Source organism: Rhincodon typus, chromosome 13 (assembly GCF_021869965.1).
Source record: "Rhincodon typus isolate 14 chromosome 13, sRhiTyp1.1, whole genome shotgun sequence".
In the NCBI taxonomy this organism is placed as follows: Eukaryota; Metazoa; Chordata; class Chondrichthyes; order Orectolobiformes; family Rhincodontidae; genus Rhincodon; species Rhincodon typus.
In genome coordinates this window covers 56070949-56088188 of record NC_063344.1, presented here as the reverse complement: position 1 = coordinate 56088188, position 17240 = coordinate 56070949, and the positions used below count along the sequence as shown (strand labels likewise).

The following is a 17240-nucleotide window of genomic DNA, read 5'->3' as shown; positions in this document are numbered from 1 at the left end:
TGTGTTCATCCAGCTCTGCACCTTGTTGTCTCTACTACTAATTCTACCTGGTATCTGATTTTGAGAGATTAGGTGCAGGGTGAATAATTAATGTTTTGCAAACAAATCAATTCAGCTATAAAAATGGAATGCTCCTCTCTTTCCAACATTAAAGAGGGTTCTTATGGTGCAATGATGGTGTCCCTGTATCGAAGCCAGGAAGCGTAGGTTCTAATCCCACCTGCTCCCAAAGCGTGTTGTAATGTCTCTGAACAGGTCGATTACAAAATATCTGCAATAGTGCTGACACTTCAAAAGGACTTCCATGGCTCTTAAGTGTTTTCAGACATCCAGAAAAGTCACTACCAAAAATTCTTACTGTTTTCTGCAGATGGTACTGAAGACATATGCTTCAGATTTGCCAAAATGAGAATTACTTTTCCAAGTGCAATTAAAATGTTTGTCAATACCTACATAGATATGATGACTTAGTGTGCAGTGATTTATTAAAAATAGGAAACCACTTTCAGCTACAGTGAAAATGTAAAACCAAGTCCACTTCTCTAGGAAGTAATTATTCACTTGCAAAACATTTAAGAGTTTGATAACAGGGGGACATTAAACAAAGCTTGTGGAAATCCCCTCCTCTGCCACCAGTCTTCAAGGTGCTATGTACCCTGATTAACTAATAAATGTGCACAATGAAGTAATCAGTGGCCTAAATTTCTTAACTGAGCACATATCATTAAAGTTGAATTGCAGAATTATTTTTTAAAGGATGGAAAATTTTGAGGTTAGATGTGAGAGACCTGGACTGAGGTCGAAGAAAATTCTAACCCCCAAATCCCCCTATTATAGAGAGCTGAGCAAAACGTACAAGCAAGTGTTTTGTATTGAATCAAGCAGAATACATTTGGCATAAATGATATATTAGTTTTCTTTGAAAATGAACTGTGGCTGAGCTTTTCAGGTTTGCTTCTCTTTAATTCATTGAAAAGATTTAACATGCTCGCTTCACTCATACTATCAGAGCACATGGAAAAGCCTCCTGTGGATATTCAGATGAAATATTGTCAGGGGTATTTGTATTGTCAAGCTGGATCAATACAAAATGATTCTGTTTTGCTCAGCCCCTTTTAAGAAGGGAGATTTTCAGGTTAGAAATTTCTTTTACTTAAATCTAGGTCTCACATATCTAATCTTAAACTTCCGGCTTTTTAAAAAAAGCTTAATTCTGCAATTTAACTGAATGATACATGTTCAATTCTAAAATTCAGACTAAATTCTCATTTTGCACCTTTGTGTTGCATAGTGACCTTTCCCATTGCAGTTTTAACGTGCGCTGCTTTGTTATGTGATTAAGTGCAACAGATTATCTGCAACAGAAGGCTTTTCAAGATTCCCCTCTTATCTTAGGAAAGCATGCAACCTTGGAGACCCTATTCTACCATCAGTGTCCACTCAATTATTGCCAGAAAGTACGTGCATTGCAAAGTACCCAGCAATACCTCTTTTTCCTTAAGTATGCTGATTAAAACCCCAGTCAGGTTGCAATTTTGGTCTAGATATGACACAAAGCAAAGGTCCGTTATTTGACAGAACGGAGTTCTGAAGAAGGGTCACTGGACCCGAAATGTAAACTCTGCTTTCTCTCCACAGATGCTGCCAGACCTGCTGAGGTTTTTCAACAATGTATGAATTTGTTTCTGATTTCTAGTATCCAGTTTCTGTTCATTATTTGGCAAGGTTTAACATTCAACAAAAATAGCTAACAATTCAGTTACAAATTCTTGCACATGAACAAAGCAAGAAAACATTGTGGTGAAAAAAACAGTGCTGTACAGTGAGAGATAAAAAAGTGACATTACAATATATCACCCAGCACAAAGTGGTTCATCTAGATTCACACGTTAATAATTATGGTAGATGATTGCTCAGATTCTAATCTAAAATGGAAAGGCCTGGACTAATTAAAAACTCAAGTAAATACACTTCAACATGTTAAAGGCATTAAATACCATTATTACTTTTACTGAGTTTCAGAATTTGGTCTCATTCCATGTCAAATGTTGCACAAAGGCCAATAATTATCCAATTTGTTTGTAATTGGTTCTGATTTCCACAAGCTCTGACTATTTATTGCATTAAAGCCTTTGTAGTTTAAATCGAGGGCTTGCTATATAGGGAGGAATCTTTTCACTAGGATGTCACTTGCTAAATAGAGAACCAGCGAGAGACCGTCACTGCCTCTCATGGGAGGTCCCCTGAACCACAAGCCAATCAGGCAGTGGTCAGGTTTCCCCTGGCATTAATGGATCCCAGCGAGGAAGACAGGCCTGGTGAGGGGTATTGGCCAGAGGCTGGCAGCTCTTACACCAGCAGTGCCACACAAGAGGCCATGGCTGATGACAGATTAGAACTCCCAGAATCCCAGGATCATGGAGGATCCAGCACAGAGAGAAGTGCCGGGTGATAGTCTTTGATTGAGAAATCAAAATGGCTGACAAGGCAATGAAATGCCACAGTTGCTGCCATGCAGCATTTTGACAAGCCTAACACAGTCAAATTAATCCCAAGTCAACATCCTGAAGGGGATACCACTGACAGCCATGTAAATACCGTGGCTACAACAGCAAGTCAGAGGCTAGGAATATTGTGACAAGTAACTCACCTCCTCAGTCCTCACAGCCTACTCACCATCTGCAAGACACAAATCAGGAGTGTGATTGAATACTCCCCGCTTGCTTGATTCAGTGCAGCTCCAACAACACAAATGATGCTTGACAACATCGGAGTCAAAACAGCCTGTTCGACTTGTGAATGTGGCGCAATTCAGTCCCTTTACCACTGACTCTCAGTAGCAGCAGTGTGTACCATCCACAAGATGCACTGCAGAAATTCACCAAGGCTCATTAGACAACACCGTCCAAACCCATAGCTACTACCATCCAGAAGGACAACAGAATCGTGGTGACACTTTTCCCTGCAAGTTCCCCTTCAAGCCAGTCACCACCGTGACTTGGAAATATATTGCTATCCCTTCAGTGTCACTGGGTCAAAATCCTAGAACTGCTTTCTTATCATCATCTTGGGTCTGCCTGCAACAAATACATTGCAACAGTTCAAGAAGGCAGCTCACCTTCTCAAGGGCAATTAGGGATCAGCAATAAATGCAGACCCAGCCAGCAACACCCATGTCCCGTTAATGATTTTTTTTAGAAATGAAAAGTGGAGGTATAAAGGATAATTGTTACTGTAGTTGCTGCTAACAATGCGTTCTCTACACTGGAGAGGCCGAACAAGGAATGGGTCACCACTTTGTGAAGAACTTAATCTGCATGCATGTTCCCACGCATCCAATAAGCAACCACTGCAGGTTAAACAGCACTGTGTGTGTGTGTGTGTGTGTTTATTAGAAGAAATGCTCGTGGGACAAGCTGTCCAGGTGCTTACAAAGGAATTGCAAAGCAGAAACAGCAGTCCCTCACAGGATGCATAAGCACAACATAAACCATAACTGTGAACTCCACATATGGTACAAAGGGTTCTCATCCAGTGAATGGGTTCACCATGCAGCAAGGTTTCTACATCCTACTCTTATATCATAGAAGATCTTAAACTAAAACTGTATCACATCTATACACCCACTTCTCCAGTAAATGGCCTATATTTACAAAAGATCACTGAAGTGTTGAAAAATGATTGTAAGTGGTATTCAATGTTAAAAGAAAAGTTCTGATCAAAAGAATACATGGATTTTATATGCATAAGAGTAAGGTATTTAATTTAAAAATTCATCTACAAGAACCTCTGGAATATGTGTTAAAACATAATTTTTAACAAGACCAAAGTCAGCCTTGTGCTTTACATTTCTGTTCTACACAGTAATTCTTCGGGTCAACAAAAGATATTTACAGGAAAATGACTAACCGCAAGCATTGTAATCTACACATGTTTGGGTTTCTGCAGCCCTGCTTACAAAGGTATGAACCTAGGCAAGTTATTCTAGCAGAATACACACAAATCTATTCTAAACGTATGCTATTTTACCAATTACCAGTCCTGTAACACATTCAATACCAAACTCTTAAATCTATTACTGTGTAATATTATAAACATACATGAAATACTTTCATTCTCTTTGCACAGGTTTTGAGGTTTTACAGTGCCTATTTGCTCCATACAGCTTGATAAAATGCTGTAAAAAAAGAGTTAACCAGCAGCAAATTACTGCTGGGAAAACAGAAGAGACTTTCACAACTGGCAATCTTTAAAATCTCATCACTAGTTTTTTTTGAAGATTCTCTGCGCAATTGTCTCTAATGTAGAGTTCTTTGTTACGAAACTGGAGTTTCGTTAAAAAAAATTAGTTACTCTTTCAATTTAAACTGCTCGTCAAAGTACCTCATCAACTAGAATTACTTCCGTTTAAAGCAGTACTTTTATTTGGTTTGGAAATTCCACTACAAGAAAATAAACCAGTCATAGCACAACATCAAACTATTACACAGAATTTACAGCAATGAAATACACCATTTGCCCCAATTAGTAGGTGTGGGCGTTTACATTTGACAGGAATACCTTTCAATTCCAAAGCAACCAGACCTCAGGCTTTCAGCCTATCTTTATGCTCCTTTTCCTCTCATGTATTCATCTTAGTTCCTTCTGAAAACATGGAAACTTCAACAGCTCCATTTCATCAACGTCCTGCAGTGGACAGTTCCACATTCTGAGTGAACAAAATTCTGGATTTTTCTTTGCGTTTAAAACGATACTGTGTTTAAGCGCTCTGGTTTTGAATGGCTTCACAAAAGGAAACATTCTGTCCAGATTTACTATGTCAAATCTATTCCTATTTTGAAAGGGCTCTAATCAAATTTACTCCAAGTCTTTTGTAAAATGTAAAGTGGCCCACATGCTGCCTCTTGTCAGTGTAGTCAATTCTGGTGCAAGTGGAGTCATCACTGGCAGGGCCCTCGTAACTCTAAAGCCCAGAGGACCCTGGCCAGGAACAGGGATTACACCACTTAAAGATATCAAATGAGTAAAGACTAATAGCTGCAGAAGGGCTTACATTTGCATATTTTAAATATTGTTAGAGCAGAAAATTAATTTTGAGATACAAGTACTTATTTCCATTGCATTCCCATTGCCCATTTTTGGTTGCTGCTTGCCAAGCGACCCACCTGTGACGAAGCAAAACTTGAACTGGTTGCATGACTGCTTCACGTTGAGGGAGGGAGATGGAGGCACGGGAAATGTTCTATTCTATGGTTGTCAGATGGGCAGGCCTGGCTGAAGCCAAGGGAATCACGCAATCAAGGAGTCATCCCAGGCAACAATGTGTACCACTGCAGATCCTTTAAGCTGCATTACTTCAACATCCCCCTTCATGGACTAGTTTGAACAGGATCTGCCTACTGTGTTTTGTTTGACCTGTAGAACAAAACCTTGCTGTTTGTACAGAACACAAAACAACAAGAATCATTCTAGTGACAAAGGGCATTGCATCCTGAGGGGTGTTCTAAATTTGTCTAAACACCTGAATTTCATTTTCAGCATAGCAATAATTTGATCAGTGAACATGTGAAAACAAGCATCCAAACCAAATTCTTGGTTAAAACAAAGATGAGAGATGTTGGCCTATTACAGGACAAACGTATCATGGTAGCTACCTGAGAATTTTTTCATATATCTGCATAAATGCATCCATGTACTCCAGATGCACTCCAGCTGTAATTTAATGGAAAAAATTGCACTCCCAGGAGATGATCATGGGATATTTAAACTGCCATATGCTTTCTCAAATATGCTGTACATGGAGGAAGCCACTCTGGAAAATCCAGACATCGCCAGTTGCAAAACTGACATCATTTCCTGGTGTGGCAAAGAGGTTATCAGTCACTTATTTCATGCATCTGTGGGCTACCCCCTGGGAGATCCTGCAAATGTCACCAGCAAAGCCCTGGGAGAATCAAGAAGCAAACAATTTGAGGGTAGTTGTGACTTTGTCATTGGTACAGTATAGCCCTTAAGCTTTGCCCCAGCCTGCTGCAAATGTCTGATAAGACCCTATATAAGACTGAGCCTTTTGAGATGCTAGATTTCCAACATTTCCTTGTCACGTCTTCAGCCCCCTCAATTGTCACCATCTTCTCAATTTGCTTTCACTGGCAAGTTCCAGGAGATGCAGCATAAATTGAGGAATTAGTGAAAAGGATAGTTGAAATCTCAGTTGTATACAGCCCCTGACCTCCCACCAAATCTCTGTTTGCAGCAAGTAAATTACTGATTAGCTTCTTAAAATATGTGAACTGAGATTATGAGAAGAGAACAGTAGAATCAATGATCTTTGCTATACAATTTTCACACTCAAGTGCCCTTTTCCACAGTTGCTGCAATTGACTACACATGCAAAAATAACTTGATTAATTATTAAGTTAAATGCATTAATATTGTTTAATAATGCAGCTTACTCAAATATACGCAGCAAAACACGGATAGAAATCCAAGAGGAATGCTTGTGGAAAAAAATGTTCTACAAAAAGTTCCCACGACTTTTTTTTGTTAAGAGTCAGTCTTGCTGTGACATTGAGACCTCGATTCACTTGCACAGATGATGTCCATTAAAGGGAGTAGATTCACTGCAACTAAAGAGGGATAGAGTTCAAACTGCCCGAACATATGTATTCCTGTTCCCTGTAGGAAGCTCATGATGGGAGATGCAGATATTTTAATCATAGCAGATTCCCAGGACAAGTAAGCAGCTCACAGAATGTAATTAGGTCACTTTGCACTCCTACAGCACACAATTGGTATTAAAGATCTCATGTCACACAAAGGGAGGTTCTACTCAAAAGTTTAAATCATTGTGGCCTCCAGACTAAGAAAATGGTTTTGCCATTGCCCGAGAATCTAACAGAGCAGTCATCAAGGTCTACTGCACAGTAAGAGGCCATTTGGTCTATCAAGCTTCTCCCACCTTTACAGGCAGTAGGTACCAGATTCCCCCCACCCTCTGGGTAAAAAAGCTTTTCCTCTCAGCTCCTCTAAACATTCTGCTTTTTAAATCTACGCTCGCTGGTCACTGAACCCTCCACCAAGGGGAAAAGTTCCTTCTTGTCTACCCTGTCAAGCCCCTCATAATTTTATACATCTCAATCATGATATATTTTCTTATCTCAGCTATTTTGTTATCCCCTCACCAAACAAAGGACTGTCATGGATTGCTTTTCCTCAAAAAACCTTCCATTCACAGCTCAGAATCCCCAACTGTTTTGGTGGCAGAGAATTCCACAGGCTCACCACTCTCTGGGTGAAGAAATTTCTCCTTGTCTCAGTCTTAAACAGCCTACCCCATGTCCTTCGACTGTGAGCAGTGGTGAACAGGAACATCCTTCCCATGTTTACCCTTTTTAGCCCTGTTATAAATTTATAGGCTTCTATGAGACATCCCCCCACCCAGCCAATTCTTCTGAACTCCAATGAGTGCGGTCCTAATCAGTCCTGCCATCCCAGGAAACAGTCTGCTAAACATTCATTGCTCTTCCGCAATAGCCAGAACATCTTTCCTCAGATAAAGGAGACAAAAACTGCTCAAGACATTGCAGACATGTTCTCACCAAGGTCTTGTACAATTACAGCAAAACATCCTTGCTCCTGTATTCAACTCCTCTCGGTATGAAGGCCAATATACCATTTGCTTTCTTCATCACCTGCTGCACCTGCGTGCTTACTTTCATCAACTCATGTGCAGGGACACTCAGGTCTCATTGTACCTCCCCCTTTCCCAATCTATCACCACCATATTGCCGTTGCCAAAATGAAAACTTCAATGCAAAGCTCAGCTTTACCAGTTGAATTATGATAAATTATCTGTGAACAACACAGTAGTTGTAATGATTTAACAAAACACTTTCAATCATTCTTCCATTTGCTAGCTTCCTGCATTTATACTATTAAATCCATTTCTGATAGCCCTTCACAGACTTATAGGTCCTCAGATATAGGATAACATAGGCCTATCATCTGAAAAAAATAGTGGATTTTAACAGCATGTCCACCTGGTGTCTGAAAAAGCTGCACTGAACATGTAACCCTGTCACTTGTGGCATGATAGAAACTAAATTTTACTTTGCACATTAGAACCGATTTGCATCTATTAAATTAAAATCACCTCTCCTTACATTCCAAGGCAGCAATTTACTTGTACTTCTTTTGGACTAATTCTTTAACACTAGGGAGACCAAACATAGATTGCGGGAATGCTTTGTGGAACTGCTTCACAGAGTATCTAGAAGCGTGATGCTGAGCTTCTAGATGCTTCCCATTTTAAGTTACTTGTTGTCACGTACATTTCCATCCTTGACTTGCTACAGCACTCCAGTGACATTCAATATAAACTCTCACCTCATCTTTCAGTTAGGCACTTTATGTTAAGTCCAGAAAGCCAAAGAGTTCAATACTTTGAGCAATGAACTTGTTCCCCGTTTTGATTTTTTTTTGCCACATGCCTGCCTCAATATTGCTTTGCTTTCAGACCAAGCTGCTCATTATTCTGCCATGCACATTCACTCAGGAAAAAAAAACATGTTTGTTTAATTACCATTCCCTTTGATCCATGACATCTTTGTTAGTTAATCTCTACTGCTCTCTATGCTATCCCAGATCTTTCCTTTTGGCCTTCCTCCCCGTTGCTCCAGCGTAACATTTCTACTTTGCTTTGGAGCTGAAGAATCAAAATTTAGTGGAAAATGTCAACTCTGTTCTCTGATGCTGCCAGACCTACGGAGTATTTTCAGCACTTTGTATTTATACCTACAACTGTTGTCAGATTGAACAAAGGTTTTCATTCCCTTGCTCTAACAGAGGTTTCAGATGGCCATCTCCCAATTTTCCTTCAGACCTATTCTATATCCTCACTGACATGCTTCAATAGCTTGTATGCAATCGTGGAAGGGCCTAATCACTTAGTCAACTTATGGTCTATATTTTGAGAACCAGAACTTCATTAACATCTATCCCTAGCAATGACTCTGCTTTCTCATTTTGTATTTCTGTACTGTTAATTACACTATTATTTGCAAAAGCAAAATCTATTTAATATCACCACCACACCTTCATACTCGAACCAGATCCTTGGAGTAGATGTAAATAAATGAAAGCATAACACTACAAAGAGAAACTGATTGTTGAAGTGAGTGGGTAAAATTGTGACAGGCAAGTTTCAATATAAGCAACTAGGAGGTCAATCAATCCAGTCCAAAGGAGAAAAAGGAGGACTGATCTAATCACCAAGTATTGAAGAGCAAGGTATGTTGGCAAGTCCAAAAGAAACGTTACCACCCACGTACACACATTATCAAACTGTGGAACTTGGAACAAAAGACAGAATCAAAAAAAAAAAAGGGTAAGGGAACGTTCACCTTCATGTTTAAAGGACTAGAAATATAAAGGTGGATATTTTCTGCATTGATGCAAACCCTGACTAAAATATATCACGAATACTATGTACTTGTTTGCAGCTTCAAAAGCATAGCAGTATGTCAGACTGGGGAAAAAAAAAAGTCTGGGTGCTTGAAATAACTCCACAGAGGCTGGTATCCCATCATCAAGTCTCCCTTTATTTACACAGAGAACATCCTTGATACTGATCCAACTTCCTCAGAACCAGCCCTTAGAGTGATCAGAACCTCAGACTCCAGTTTCTATCTGTCACCTTGGGCTTCCTAATTGGATTTGGTTAACAGTCCCAATTAGGGAACTTATAACCTATGAGGTCCACCTGGCTGACCTCGTTACCATCACTACAAAATTTATCTTGCAATTGAAGATTGCTTGCTGTTGATCTGCCATTGTGGTTATTAACGTTGCTAAACAATTAATTATCGTCAGATTCCTTATCTCACTATGCATTTTCCCAGTCCAACATGAGGATCAAAGATTCAAGTGTACGTGATATCAAGGTAATTACCCATTGAATCCAAAGAAAAGAATGAATATTGTGGAAGTGAAACAATTCATAGACAAACATTTAATCCTTCATCACACTGTGAATAAGATTATACAACAATGTTAGCTAACAATTATGGTTCATCAATGAAGTGAAAAGGTTGATCATTTCAGTCAGTAAACAGAAATTAAAATTCTACCTGTGCCACATTAAAACTGCCAGCCTCAATGAATATCCTCTCCACTGGTGAGCTGAAATTAAAAAAAAATATACATTTAACACATTACCTGTTTATTCCTCATTTCAACATTACTTCTTGAAAATCAAAACTGAACAACAGAAAATGTGTTTTGTAATCTAATACAATATTTAGTTTTCCAAAACTGGCAGTTTGAACATGTGGATTTCTGCATTTCATTTCCATTTATTCAATCATAGTAAGTATTTCCACACTCAATAATTACAGGTTCATATGGAAGATTACAAGGCCAGAACAAAGATCAAAGATCAGTCATACGAAACATTCGCAAAGCCATCAATAGTTTTAAACAGAATTTTGAGAGGCGGGTTGCAAAAATGAAGTCCCTGAAACACAGGCCAACTGCACAAAAGTAAAGCAGAAACAAACACAGAGAATGCTGGAGAAATCCTGCCGGTCTGGCAGCATCTATGGAGACAGAAATAGAGTTAAGGTTTCAAATCCGGCATCTCTTCTTCTAATCTTTAGCATGAAATGTGCATGCTTCGATTTTGATTGTCAAAAGGAAGATAGAGGAGCTGGTGGTGTCGTGGTAATGTCATTGAATTGGTAATCCAGAGCACCACACTAATGTTCTGGGGTCATGGGCATGAATGCCATTATAGCAGATAGTGAATTCAGATTTCACTGAGGAATTAGATATCACTGTTTTTGATTGTCCTCAAAATTTAACCTTTAGTGAAGGAAATTTGCCAATCTTAATTAGTCTGGCCTACTTGTGACTCCAGACCCACAATAATGTTTTTGACTCTTGGCTCCCCTGTGGGCAATTAAGGATGACCAGTAAGTGCTGGCTTAGTCAGCAACATTCTTATCCCATGAATGAATTTTTAAAAAGTTTACTCTCTGTCAAGAACATGCCTAGGAAGAGGAATTTGTTAAGACCAACACAACCAGTTGACAATGTACCACTTGTTTTCTCACAATCTCTATAGTAACCACTAATTGCTTCATGAAACATTGTTTGATATCTCTTCCCTTCTAGGTAAATATCAAGCCAAAAATGTCCAAAACACTCAAATAATTCAACTAGATCAATTTCCTCGCTTTTTTAAAATTATTCTTTAATGTGGTGGGAACCTATCCTATAAGGTCCACATCTGCTCTCTATCCCTAATAGACCTTCAGGTGGCTTCAGATGGAAGGCCTTGTGGTGCAGTGGGAAGCATCCCCACTTCTGAGGCAGAAGCTATGGGCTCGAGTGTCACTCCAGGACATCATGACCATGACAGATATGTTGATAACGTGGCCAAACTGGACGGTTACAAAACTACAAATGTGTCTATCGTACGCATTAAGAGCGGGAGTCTCCCAGTCGAGTGAGAACCCCACATGCAGCAAACAGTCTCCCCACTTTAGAAGACTCCATAAGTAGGATTATAGGATAGACTGTATTCCATAGCAAGCATCCTCATTACCCGAAGAATTAACAGGAAGAGTAGGCAGTGCCACTTCAGTGCATGTAGTGCAGGTACACACAGTGCCTTTAAGACAGGGTTTCCAGGATTTAGACCGAGCAGCAATGAAAGGTATATTTCCAAATCAGCAAGGCTTGTGAATTGGAGGGAAATTGTTTCCAATTCAATGATTTCTGCCATTCAGGAAACATTTTGCAATCAAATGTACTCAACAATCTATTCTACTAGCCCCTTATAAAGAAAGTAATCCTCTTCAGCCTGTCCTCTTAATTAGCTTACTTCTACTCAGCATCCATCTTTCTAAACAGACACTATTTTAGATCAGGAATGCAATACAAATATCAAAGTTGGAGCTGAAATTCTAAAATATTACTCTTTCTTGGGGGTGGTCACCTCAGTTGGCTCGGCGGGTTGTGGTTCAGAATAAGGACAATGGTGCCCGCTCAATTCTCGTTCTAGCCGAGTTAGAATTGGGAGCTATCTCCTTGTCCTGCCTCAGAAAGTGCCAGGCAATGGCAAAACGCCACTGACAATAGCCACCAAACAAATGCTCAGGATGAAGCATCTGCAGCCAAGCACCTGTCTTTGGACAGAACACATGGAAAGGAATGAAAAAAAAAACTTCTTAAGCTAGGAATTATCTCATTTCCCCTTTACTATGTTCATGAAGGGAAAGAGAAACGAGATAAGAAAATAGAAGAGGAAAATCCTTTCAACCTTAAATTTTGCTCAAGGCTGAACAATATCGCAGCTCTCTCCTCTTTTGATGCTCTCATTTCAAAGTTAGATGGACTGTTTGTAATTATTTTTTGAAAAAAACTTCTGAGAAAATGGGTGGAATGTGTGTGGCATCTATCTTTGATAGAATGAAAGTAGTTTCTGTTTTTTAACTCTCTTCACTTGTAGCCTTCAATCCTAAACCATCCTCATTTATCTTTCATGCAATAAGGTCCTTTTGATGATGGGATTAAGCGAATACCTTAAATATGACTTCAATAAAATTTTCAAAATCAAAATTAATATTAGGCACTCTAGGTAGGGCTCTAATAGCATGAACCATTGAATATTGACAGAGTAGAAGTGATATCATTGATCGCTTGTCAGGCAAGGTCAAATGATCTACCATGCATACAATGCCAGAACCAAGTTGCAGTAACATTTCTGCCAATTAACAGTCCTCTTCCTTCTATTTATTTTTCCATGTTTAAAACAGTGTTCTCATTTTCTAGAACTACTGCTAATTGTTTCATTTGTCTCAAAAATTCTGAAAAATATGATTCATGTTTTAAGAATTCATTGCAAAGTCTTTAATGAAAATAAGTTCTGGCATTTATATTTTGCTTTTTAAGATCAATGGTCTCAAGTGCTGTACAGACAATTAAGTGTTTTTTTTTAAGTTTAGTCACTATTGTAATATAAGAAACACATAATCCAATTTGCACTCAGCAAACTTCCACAAAGCAACAATGGGAGAATGACCAATCAATTTGTTTTTTGAGATATTGATTGAGGGATAAATACTGGTCAGCAGATCGGGCACTGCTCCTCTTCAAAATCGTGCCACAGACTCTTAATTTACATTCATTTGAGCGGGCGGTTCAGGCCTTGGTTTAACATGTCAGTTCAAAGTCAGCACTTACAATATTACAATGCTTGCTCCTTCAGTACTGCACTGAAACGTCAGCCTTGTTTTCCGTGCTCGAGCACCAAAGTGAGACTTGTAATGGTGGTGTTGTGCAATTCAGAAGTTACTGTGTTATCAACTGAGCCACAGCTGATGCAGAATGGCTAACAAATTTGGCAACGTTCTTATTTTCTAGTTTCAGGGAATTGATTCATGGGATCTGTATATTGTGCTGCCAACAAGCTTTTCAACTTCTTTCCATTATTTATGAAGAATTAGAATGTCTTGTATAGAATAAGTACTCACTGCAACAGAGTGCCATTTTCCCAACAGGAACTACACAAACTTGACACAGCTTTTTTTACCCTATTCCCTGCCATTGTACAATTAACAGGGTTTGTGACGAGCGTTGTACTTCATCACTAGTTTAACATAGGCATTTACTCAACAATTTGCAAGAGGGGATGAAGTTATGAAACAATATTCACAAAACTCGAAGTTGAGATAGCTGTAAAAAGCACAAAGTCATGGCACTGTTTGGTTTCAATTCTGCTCAAATCTACAAAACAGGTCACTGTCTCATTAGTATAAAAATAAAATACTGTGGATGCCGAAATCTGAAACCAACACAAGATAAAGGAAGAGTCATACATGACTCAAGGATTAACTCTGTTTCTCCCTCTACAGACTTGCTGTATTTCTCCAACATTTTGTGTTTGTTTACCATCTCATTATAGTTTCTTGCCAGCACTACCTTTTTACTTTATTGGTCAATGTCAAAACAGATTTCCATTTCTCTGCACTTTTACTCACAAGTATCAGGATTCTCAGCCACAGCAAATACTAAACACATCATGAACTGCAGAATGAAAGCTCTCTCAAAGTCTATGCATCACCCACAAACCTTCAGTTGTCTGCTTTTGGCCTTGTACAAAGAAATTCTGAAGTTCATTTCCAAGTGCATCTTGAAACTCTCAACTGCCTACTACATCAATCTTTGATAAGCCTCATTCTCTTCTTCCAAGAATGCTTACTAGTTTAAAGTAACAACACTACAAAACATAGATACACTGGCTTCTTTTGTAAACTTACTACCCCCTCTTTACATCTTCCGATCCCTCATTGCTCACTCCACCTTTAACTCCATTAGGGCCTTAGAGCTCACAGACTTCTTTGAGAGATGAGGGAGACAATTCATTCAACCCAACGCCCAGGAGGTTGGCAAAATGGCATCATCACTCCAGTCTCAGAAATTACAGAAGGCAAATGGATCCCCGATTTGGAAACCCACCCGCCATCTAGAAATAACTAAATGCTAAGCTAATGAGTCTTTTACAGCAAGTACAAGGAGGGGACAGTAGGGGAGAGGACAGGCCCCTGCCAACAAGATCATGACCTGCATGTAGCAGCAGGGTCTGCTGAGGGTGGCACCATTAAATGATACTGAACTTCATTTATTGACCATTTTTCAGCCTTCTATACGAAATGAGATTCAGAGAGCAGGGAGTCTTTAGATTTGTAGCTGATACCGACTGCCTGTTCATGTCAGAACTGCTCAACTGCAGAACATTTCAGCCTGGGCTCCCGACCGGGGTTACAGAGCACCCGCTCACACCACTAACTTTTTATCTTTCTGCTGGGCAGCAATGAAATGGTAGTGTGGGAGAAGATGAGAAGACATGAGAAGAACACTTACTTTCCTGCTTACCTCCTCCACCCTGCTTAGTATATTATAGCCTACTGAATAAAAAGCACTCTCCTGCACACCACATCTGCAATATTCCACTGTTCTTCAATATCACTGTTTTCACAAAAACAATGAATTTTGTTGAGATATCCAACTGCTTTCTCCCCGTTTACTTCACTCAAATGTCTGAGGAAAAATTTCAGGAAACAAACATAATTTAAGCACATGCAAGTGCAATAAAGTCGCTAGAAATCGGTTTAACATTTTTAAATCCCTTACAACCAGAGTGTAACTTTCCAAAAGCTCCAAAAAGATGACATTTACTACAAAACCAAACAAAAGGGACAGTACAGTCTAAGATTCAAGTCACAAATAGATTGATTTCACTGGGAATGAAGTAAACATTATACTTCTCCAATAAAGAATACATTAAAATATGTGCAAAACAATAAAACTGGCATTTAGTGCCAATGTTGCAAGTATTTTACAGAAAGAATTGCATTCTGTTTTCATGGCAGTAAACTTATTTTGCCATATACTGCAGCCATTGTACCCAAAACATCCCTTGTATAAATAACCACGGACAACTCCCTGCTCTTCAGAGCATCATGGAATCTTTTATATAGAAACACAGAAGATAGGAGCAGGAGGAGGCCATTCAGCTTTCAAGCCTGCTCGGCCATTCTTCACAATCATGGCTGATTGTCCAACTCTAACCCAACCCTATCGCCTAATCCTGCTTTCTCCCCATAACCTTTGATCCCATTCGCCTCAAGTGCTACATCTAGTCACCTCTTGAATACATTCAATTTTAATGTCTTCCTGCACTATTAAGCTCACAATTATCGTTTCAAGTTTCAGCTAATAAGGCGCTGTTTCCTCAACGTGGAACTGTGGTTACAGCCCCATTGATGTGCTCGAAGTCTTTGAGATTTCCATCAACTGAATCAAAAGGACACTATTTTGGATTCATTATACTATCTGAGCAAATTTAATTAAACGGATCATAGACTGTACTCTCATGTCACGGAGAACATTTACGTCACACCGCAAACTAAAAAGGTGCAGTTTTATTTTAAAAGGGTCTTCCAGAAAACTCTTTACTGAAGCCACTTGTAACTAGCTTACTGCAGGAGCTCTTGCTCTGTTCATGACAGATGATACGTGCAGTCAGTCCACAGATAACAGCCAGAAATGCTAGTCTGCTCTTCCCACTACCATTAAAAAAAAAAAGTCATGTACAGAACCTTCCCCCAAATATAAGTTGTGCGTTTTTACATTCTAAACAACTAGAAACACATACACTAACAAGTAATTAGCTACTGTAAATGATTCTGGGGAAATGGCTGTGTAACATAATGTCGCTAAGACTAGTGCAGCTTGATAAGAAAGTGCATTTGCCAATGTCAAATTTTATTATAGTTGATTGGATCAGAGGCAATGCAAAACAGAGTATAAATAATTTAATCGATGGGAGCATCTTTCAGCATTGCAGGTTTACTGTCATTGCACAGCACATACACAAATTGAGCATAGTATCATAAAATGTTAGAGATTAACAATGAAATTCTACTATTATCTCAAATCACGAAGGGACATGCAGGATGGGTGGTCACTGTCTGAAAATTGCTTCCAGTATTGAAAAGCAAATCATAGCTTATTCGCCCATTCTTTGCTCCAAAAGGAATTCTATGTTGCCTGCAGTTTCTTTTCCCCATCAATCTGCAAAACATTCATATTGCAAACAACAATCTCAATCTGAGCAAGGAAATGAAACAATTTTTTTCCACTCTTTCATGATATGTGGATGTTGCTGGCAAGGCCAGCATTTGTTGCCCATCCTTAGTTTTCTCTTGAACTGAGTGGTTTGCTAAATCATTTCAGATGGGGCAGTTAAATGTCAACCACACTGCTGTGCATCTGGAGTCACACATAGGCCAGACCAGTTAAGGAAGCAGATTTCCTCCAAAAAATTCAGGTATTCATGAATCAAATGGATTTTGGCAGCAAATGACACTTGTGATATGATCATCACTGCTGCAGCTTTAAATTCCAGATTTTACTTAATTCACATTACACCACCAGAACAAAAGCCTGGCCCTCTGGAATAGGGTCAGTGACAATATCACTACACCATCTCCCCCCAGAATGAAGAAAACAATCCTTTCAGTCACATCAGCATATGCAACTGATCAGTTTTATAGCCATACCCTAAGAATATCTAAAGAAGATTTTTATTTAAAGTTGAATTGTAGAATAACGCATTCCATGTTAACAAAAATTTACTTTAAATTGAGAAAACAAGGTGTAGAGCTAGATGA

General features: G+C 39.1%; 1 protein-coding gene across 1 annotated transcript in view; it reads right to left on the bottom strand.

The window, feature by feature from the left end:
• The window catches only part of nck1b (NCK adaptor protein 1b), a 227384-nt gene that overhangs the window by 192056 nt on the left and 18088 nt on the right, over nucleotides 1-17240 (bottom strand). Inside the window, exon 2 of the mRNA XM_048604717.1 lies at nucleotides 10131-10182. Within this exon, the coding sequence (XP_048460674.1) occupies nucleotides 10131-10182 (52 nt within the window). The remainder of the gene's footprint in view (nucleotides 1-10130; nucleotides 10183-17240) is intronic.